Below are 8879 nucleotides of genomic sequence, written 5' to 3' on the forward strand. Positions count from 1 at the left end.
GGCTGTCCTGGATCTCACTCTGTAGACCAGACTGGCCTCGAACTCACAGAGATCCTCCTGCCTCTGCCTCCCGAGTGCTGGGATTAAAGGCTTGCGCCACCGCCGCTTGGTTCGTTCGTTATTTCTTGATGAGGTTGCCCTATCCCATTGACTCTTACTCCAGGAGATAGACCATAGTGTTACTGTTTTGTTTTCCATGTTATAGATGAGGAAATAGAGGTTGTGAAAAGTTATGTAATAGTTCTGGGGATATGATAGATATGAGGTAAAATCTTAACCTCAGGCTTATGAGAATGTTAAAGTCCAATTTTATCAGCTAGAATAGTTCAATAAGAGTGTTTGACCTTGGTTCTAATTCCCTGCACCATCAATAAAATAGAAGTTTAGGAAAAGATGAGATATCTAGCTTATCTGTGTGTGTTATCTACAATCCTCAGTGGTAAGTGGAAGACTAAATTGGAGCATGGGATTAATGGTGGGTTCTTCCATGTGGGCTCCTCATAGTGGACCCATGCCAAAATAAACTACAGTCTTAAACCATTGCCACAGGTACTAAAGAAGAATGTACAGTTCATAACAATAAAGGACTTTAGTGGCTGGTTAGATAGATGACCCAGCAGGTAAAAGTTTTTGCTGGGCATTTATGAGGACCTCAGTCTGGATTCTAGCATCTAGCATTCAGGCATTTCTGCACATAACCCCTCCTGTAACCCCAGTTCCCAGGAGGCAGGAACCAGAAGATCCTTTTGACTTTCATCTAGACCAGAAAGTCATTTCAGTTTCAAGGAGGTATCCTGCTTCAAAGGATATTTGGAGAGTGAGAGACACTAGATGCCCCCTCTGGCCTCCATTTGTGAACACAAGGTATATGTACTACACATGTGTACATACATGCCACACAAACACAAAATTTAAAGAGACTCATAAACTAAATTCTGATTATAATCTCTAATCAATACAGTTTTACAATTTTGATACGATCTTTATATAGCCTTGGCTGGCCTGGAACTTGCTATATAGACCAGACCTGCATACAAAGATCTGCCTGGTTTTGCCTCCTGAGTGCTGAAATTAAAGTGCATGTACTCTTTTGAGATTGTTTTATGTGTATGAGTGTTTTGCATGTATGTATATGCATTGTATTGTGTGCCTGGTGTCTGAAGAGGTCAGAATAGGGCATTGGATCACCTGGAACTGGAGTTACAGACAGTTGTGCATTATGTGGGTGATGAGAACTGAACCAAGGTCCTCAACAGTAGCAAAAACTGCTCTTAACCACTGAGCCGTCTCTCTAGCACCAGGCTTATGCTTAAAATAGATCCAAAGTTCCTCAGCTTTGAGTTACAGCTCTTTATACTAGAGTTGTAAAATGGCATAATAGATAAAGCTGTGTGATCTTGGATATAATTAGCTGTACAAAGACTCTGGATTTTCCCATATAAAGGGGTACATAATGATAGACTCTCAAAGGATGTAAAGATTAGGTGAATATATATGTTAGTTAGTAATGGAAGTTCTCATTGAGGCATGCTTCTTTTCTTGTCTTGAAACTTGCCAGGTACAGGAAGGGTCAGCCTGAGGATCAGCACTCACATTGGTTGTCAGTTCTGAGAGGGTTGAAATAGCAGATTCCTGAAACTTGCTGTCTATTCAGATCTAGTCTCAACATTATTTATTCACCCACCATCTCATACTTTATTCCTCTTTGGTTTCTTTGGTCCTAGAGTCCGATAAGTGCTCCTTTTATTCCTGCTGCTCCTGTCAAAACTGCCTTGCCTGCTGGCCCCCAGCCCCAGCCCCCACTCTCAGCTCAGCCCCAATCACAGAAGAGGAGATTCACAGAGGAGCTGCCTGATGAACGGGAATCCGGACTGCTTGGATACCAGGTTAAATAACGATCCAATGTCCTGTCTTTATCTTACCGTGCTGTGTTCTCCCTTTACGTAAGAGAATTTGCATCCATATCAACTGTCTTATGGGATAGGAGTTTTGCTTCTGCGATCAAATTAGGTTAGGATTTTATTCTCGAGGGATTGCCATGTTTTTGTTTTTGAGGTCAGTGTGATAAAACAGCGTAGAAGGAGGTCTCCTGTGACTGACATTCAGGAGTTGTGTTAAAATTTCATGCTTTGTCTTATTTGTGACAACACTCTTGAACGCCACTCTTCAAAAACTGTCAGTCTTCAAATTTATGATTCCCCCCCCCCAAGACAGGGTTTCTCTGTGTAACAGCTTTGGCTGTCCTAGAACTCGCTGCCTCCTGAGTGTTGGGATTAAAGGCGTGCGCTACCACTGCCCTAGCCCAGTTCTTTGCACATTTGTATGGAGGTCAGAGGAATATTGGGGGAGTCTGCTTTCTCCTTCCATTATTTGAATTTAACCTGTGGGTTTCAATTTGCTGTTCTTTTTGCCCACTTTATTAAAGATAAAAAAGCTGGAGAGATGGCTCAGTGGTTATAAGAACACTGGCTGCTCTTCCAGAGGTCCTGAGTTCAGTTCCCAGCAGCCACATGGTGCTCACAACCATCTGTAATAAGATCTGATGCCCTCTTCTGGTGTGCAGGCATACATAATAAGTAAATCTCAAAAAAAGGACAATTTCTCTCAGTTCTACCCTGTTCTCCCACCCTAGGAAAAGCCTGTCAAAAATGGAGTGCTAACACATTATGAACATGGCCATTGATAAGATGATTTAGGGGAGATATAGTTCAGCGGTAGAGCATATGTAGCGTGTGCTGCACAAGGTCCTGGGTGTAATCCCCAGTACCAGGAAAAATGAGAACAGTTTTGTTGCTGTTTCATCAGAAGAGGGACCTTTTATGTTTTATCACAGTCCTGAAGGCATCTTCAGACCGAAACCTTTTGCATTTAATGTCACCAGGTGTCCAGAAACCATTTGGATTTAGAGCAGTTGGTTAAACAATGAGTTACACCTTATCCATGACTAAGTTCTGCAGAAACAAGAACCTCTACTTGACTAGTTACTCTCGCAAATCCCAGAGAACATGTAATGCCGTTTAATTGATGGCCATTATCAGAAAGATGAGGCACTTGACAGTTACATTAAGGAGCTAAAGTCAATGCAGCAGTTGTAGATTTGCTAATGCTACTGTATTTTTCTGCTCATAGCATGGACCCATTCATATGACTAATTTAGGTACAGGCTTCTCCAGTCAGAATGAGATAGAAGGCGCAGGATCGAAGCCGGCAAGTTCCTCAGGCAAAGAGCGAGAGAGGGACAGGTAAGTTAATTGGATCAGAACAATTAATTGAATACTGGATGATATAACCCCTTTCAATGTCTCAGGCAGTTATAGTCTGCTTTTGGGCATTTCCCTAAGGTTAGGCAGTAACAGAAATGTTAATACAAGCAAGCCATTTTTACTACTTTAGAATGATAGTCTTTTTTTTTTTTTTTTTTCCCTGAGACAGGGTTTCTCTGTGTAGCTTTGTGCCTTTCCTGAAACTCACTTGGTAGCCCAGGCTGGCCTCGAACTCACGGAGATCCGCCTGGCTCTGCCTCCCGAGTGCTGGGATTAAAGGCGTGCGCCACTACTGCCCGGCTAGAATGATAGTCTTATACAGTGGTGGGTGCCTGCAATTTCATCATTCAGTGGGTAAAGGCAGAAGTTTGAGGCATGCTGGGTTACATGAGACTCTGCCTCAAAAAAATAAAAATAAAAAGGGTGGAGCTAGAGAGATGGCTCGGGGTAAGAGCACAGGCTACTCAATGAGAGGATCTAGGTTCAGATCCCAACACCTACCTGATAGCTTATAACCAACCATTGCTAACTTCAGTTTCAGGGGTCCACCACCCTTTCCTGGCCTCTGTGGGAACTGTAGGCACATGTAGGCAACATACCCATACATATAAAAATAAAGAAAAATTTAAGCCGGGCGGTGGTGGTGGCACGCCTTTAATCCCAGCACTGGGAGGCAGAGCCAGGCGGATCTCTGTGAGTTCGAGGCCAGCCTGGGCTACAGAGTGAGTTCCAGGAAAGGCACAAAGCTACACAGAGAAACCCTGTCTTGAAAAACCAAAAAAAGAAAAAAGAAAAAAAAAGAAAAGAAAAATTTAAAAAGAAAGAAAAAGCACCCATGGATGGAGATACTTGGATCAGTGTGTAGTTTTAGGATTTAATGCTCAATTCTCCTTTCCTGTTGTGACATAGCTTTCATAAAGGGGTAGACAGGTTTGGTAGACGGGTTTGAGGAGGGCAAGGGTAAAGACAAATGGTTACGGTAGAGTTCACGTTTATCAGCAGTCTTCACTCATTTATATCAACAGTTGCTAATGTTAGTTTGACTGGATAATTTAAAAAATTGAATCTCTCTAAAAAGAAAATGTCCTGCTTTTAACAGGCAGTTGATGCCTCCACCAGCCTTTCCAGTGACTGGAATAAAAACAGAGTCTGATGAAAGGAATGGGTCTGGGGCCTTGACAGGAAGCCATGGTAAGTAAAGTGTGGCTGGGGGATGGGAGTGACTAAGTAGGGTGGTCGTAAGCTATTAGTTTCCTAACCTAATGGTCATTCAGATTTAATCCTACCTCTATAATCTACTGGCTAATAATATCTTTTTTTAATTTATAAGGACAGTATATAGCTTTATTTTTAACTATTCTGTGTCAGGAATAGAGTTGCTTGATTTATTATTTTTATACATATCATCAGTGTTATTAAAATCCTATGAAATACAATGATTGTTGCTCATGTTGTCTGACTGGAGGTCATCTGATACAGATTTAGGGAAAGTTAATTTGCTTTTGTGTCGGGGGTGCTGAGCCCATCACCTAGTAGCATTCCGGTACTCTTCATCCTGGGCATGGGATCATTTGTGTTCCTTGCCTCCAGTTGATAAAAATGAGCAGCAGAAGAAAATAGTTTTTTTCTTTTCTTCTTTTCTTTTAGCTCTTTAAGAGGTGAAATGTTAGTCCTCAGAGACTCACTTGCTAACTTTCCTTTTTTTTTTCTTTCTTTTTTTTTTTTTTTTTCCTTTTTTTTTCTTTTTTCTTTCTCTGTTTTCTTACATGGTTCTGGTGGATTCTCATTTGCTGGTGCTGGCTGTTTTTCGTGTGATCATCAACGTTTTGGGGTGACCCAAATTGACCCTGTGACTACAAAATGGTGTCCAACTAACCACTTACAATTAACATCTTTTTTTTAATTAACGAATTTATGGTGTTTTTTTTTTTTCTTGGTGGGGAATGGGGTTGGGTTGTTCTCTCTTCTAGATTATCCAGCCAAGAAGATGAAAACGGCCGAGAAGGGACTTGGCTTAGTAGCTTACGCTGCAGACTCCTCTGATGAAGAGGAGGAACATGGAGGCCATAAAACTGCAAGTAGCTTTCCACAGGGCTGGAGTTTGGGCTATCAGTACCCTGCATCGCAGCCAAGAGCCAAGCAGCAGATGCCGTTCTGGATGGCCCCATGAGAAACAGTGGGCAGATCTTGGACGCTCGGTGACTCTTCTTAGCAATAATGCATGCACTTGATTAAACAAGACTCTGGGACCTGTTCTGGGGGCCGTCTTGGACCTTGAAGACGTTAGGGACACAGTGTCCTCTGTCATAAAGGGACGCCATTCTTTTTAAAACCCTATTTCTGCAGTGGCATAATATCCGTTAAAACTCACTTAGAACCACAAATTTGCGTCAAGCTTTTTAACAGTTGATGAAATGTGCTTGTCCAGAGAAACATCAGGACTGAGTCATTGCCACATATGTCTGACCTGGTCTAGCCTTTTCCAAATGAATAGCCTCAACTATGTTGTAAAGAAAGTTTTATTTGTATTTTACTACTATTGGGTCAATTTTGATAATAACTGGTTACAAACAAAGCCTTACTATTTATTAGTGGGAAATGGTTTTAAGACCCTTCCTTCCAGTACTTACATTGAATTCTAAGAGCTCCTCATCCCTCTTTCCATTTGGATTTTTTCTGTTTGGAAAATGCTGTTGTACTAATTTAAAATGGTCAGGTGCAGCTGGATCCAGAATAGGAAATGGTTATTTTCCCGTTGTTCTTCACTGGGATGATCCAGAGTTGGCACCTTTTGGCACACTTGTTCCAGGTGGCCATTGCTATTTTACTGCCCTCCTAAGCTCCTTGTTTTCAGCTGGGTCAAAGAAAATGTGACTAAAAGCTGGTGAGAGCTATTCAGAACTCAGTACAGAAATGAAACACAGTTATCTGTCTCTTTCTGAACTGCTTGCCGCAAAAATAGAGACTTGATAACTCCGGTGGGATGGTGGACTCTGACTGGAATTGCAACTTGTCCTTTTTCTTGGCATTGCAGGTTTTGCCAAAAGAACTTTTTTGTATCAAATATTGATGTGTGGAAGTGAAGGAACTGGTTGCTGAGCTAGAAGTGGGTTAAATATTGATGTGTGGAAGTGAAGGAATTGGTTGGTGGCTGGCTGAGCCAGGAGTGTCTGAGATACTGACTGTCATTTTTGCACATTTTTGAATACTTTGGAGGCTGGCTTTGTACAAACTTATTCTCTGATTTCTCTGTGTTGTAAATAATTAGACCATAATTTCATTATAAATAAATGTATAAATATTCTGCTTGTCATTTCTTTTTCTTCTGCAGCTCATTCATACACTAATACCAATAAACTTTTTTAAGTTATTTATTATTTATTTTTATGTGCATTGTTGTTTTGCCTGCATGTATGTCTCTGTGAGGGTATTGGGTTCCCTGGAGCTAGTTACAGATAATTGTGAGCTGCCATGTGGGTGCTGGGAATTGAACCCGGGTCCTCTGGAAGAGCAGCCAGTACTCTTAACCTTTGAGCCATCTCTCTAGCCCCTCTAGAAACTTCTTTATTCATAGCATCATGCAATTGCATCCCTACCCAACAAAAACTTAGCAGTCTCCAATATTTGCTTATAGTCCTTGAGTTTATAACTCTGCAAAGTATATCCTCAGAGTCAGACAGTTTTGATCTGCCATGTGGGTGCTGGGAATTGAACTCAGGTCCTCTGGAAGAGCAGCCAGTGCTCTTAATGGCTGAGCCATCTCTTCAGTCCCTGTTTTATTTTCTGCTTTGTGCTTTTGGCAATTGAACCCAGAACTTTGTGTCCATGCTACTGTTCTGCCACTGAGATACATCCCAGCCCTCCTCCACTTTGGAATTTTGAAGACTGGGTCTTGTTATTTAGCGCTGGCTGCCCTGGAACTCCGATGTGTGGACTAGACAGACATTGAGAGAGCCTTCTGCCTCCGTCTACAGAGTATTGGTTTTCTAGGCCTGTTACCATGTCTGGGTATCTAGCTTTTGCTTTTTTTTTTTTTTTTTTTTTTTTTTTTTAATTTATTTTGAAGGCTGAGCATGGTGGCAGATCTGAGTTCAAGGCTAGTCTGGTCTACATAGTTCTAGCACAGCCAGGACTATGTAGAGAGAGAGAGAGAGACCCTATCTTAAACAAACAAATAAAAATATTTTGAGACAGCATTTCTCACTTACTATTCTATTGCTGTGAAGACGCACAATGACCAAGGCAACTCTTATTAAAAAAAAAAAAAAAAAACACATTTAACTAGGGGTTTGCTTACAGTGTTAGTCCATGAAATCATGTCTGGAAGCAGACAGGCATGGTGCTCAAACAGTAGCTGAGGGCTACTGCTTATTCCCAAACAGTTCCACTAACCAGGCACCAAGCATTCAAACATGGGCCTATGGAGGCATTCTCATTTAAACTACCAGTACAGGGTCTTATCAAGTTGCTGAGACTCCTTGAACTTGTCACCCTTCTCGACTTCTCGAGTAGGTTGGAGGATAGCTGTTTAACATCACACCCTGTTTTTTAAAAGCTGCAGTAGACTATGAAGGCACATATCCCAGAACTCAGGTGCTGGAGACGGGGAGATTTTGAATTTGAGGCTAGCCTGGACTACATGAGATTGATTGAGACCCTCAATATAAGACAATACTGAACTTGGAAGACTGAGGCAGGATTGCTATGGTTTTGAGGTCAGCCTGGGCTATAAAGGACCCTTAATGGTCCTTTCTGCCCCCTCCTGATCTTCCCTTCGCACTGATATACCAAGGAATTGGAGGCAGCTTAAACTGCACCTGAGAGCTTAATTAGCTGGCCTTACTAGTATTAGGATAAGGTGTTTAGGTGGCACGAAGAATTTAGAATTCTTAGATGTAGGTTCAATTCCTATTATCCTAGAAATAAAAGGATTTAAACCTTACCAAAATTAACTATCACTCAACTACTAAAAAATAATAACCTACCCTTAGCCACTCTAATAGCAATTATAGTCCTAATTAACCTATTCTTTTACACACTTAACACTTTCCCAACAAACAACTCCAAAATACGTATTCAACACACCAAATCAAAAAAGGAAAGTTTTTCATAGAAGGTTTATGTGTTGGTCATAAGGAAATCGCGGGTAGGATGCTCGAATCTACCCCCTGTTCCAACAGAAAAGAAGTGGAGATTGCAAGCATAATGCAGTAAAGTTTTGCTGTATGTGATGAGCAGAGTGGATGAAAATAGTGCCCAGTCCGTGCTGGATCTTATAAATTAAAGAGACTGGTTCTCACTGTGTAGCCTTTACTGGCCTGGACCTGCTTTTTATTTACATCTTTGTGGGTTTGTTTTTTTTTTTTTTTTTTTTTTTGAGATAGGGTTTCTCTGTGTAGCCCTGGCTGTCCTGGAACTCACTCTGTAGACCAGGTTGACCTTAAACTCAGAGATTCGTCTGCTTCTGCCCTGATTGCTGGGATTAAAGGCGTAATCCCCCACACCTGGCTGATCTGCTTTTTTAAAAAAATAGATTTTATTTGCGTGTATGTATGTTTTGCCTGCGTGTAAATATGTGCACCACCTGCATGCCTGGGGCCTGCCAGCGGACATAAG

General features: G+C 41.4%; 1 protein-coding gene across 1 annotated transcript in view; it reads left to right on the forward strand.

Moving 5' to 3' along the window:
* Window positions 1–6567, forward strand: part of Khdc4 (KH domain containing 4, pre-mRNA splicing factor) — a 32426-nt gene extending 25859 nt beyond the window's left edge. Inside the window, exons 11-14 of the mRNA XM_059265620.1 lie at window positions 1725–1886; window positions 3130–3242; window positions 4363–4454; window positions 5234–6567. Of these exons, the coding sequence (XP_059121603.1) occupies window positions 1725–1886; window positions 3130–3242; window positions 4363–4454; window positions 5234–5433 (567 nt within the window). The 3' untranslated portion in view covers window positions 5434–6567. The remainder of the gene's footprint in view (window positions 1–1724; window positions 1887–3129; window positions 3243–4362; window positions 4455–5233) is intronic.
* Window positions 6568–8879: the final 2312 nt, after the last annotated feature.

Source organism: Peromyscus eremicus, chromosome 6 (assembly GCF_949786415.1).
Source record: "Peromyscus eremicus chromosome 6, PerEre_H2_v1, whole genome shotgun sequence".
Taxonomy (NCBI): Eukaryota; Metazoa; Chordata; class Mammalia; order Rodentia; family Cricetidae; genus Peromyscus; species Peromyscus eremicus.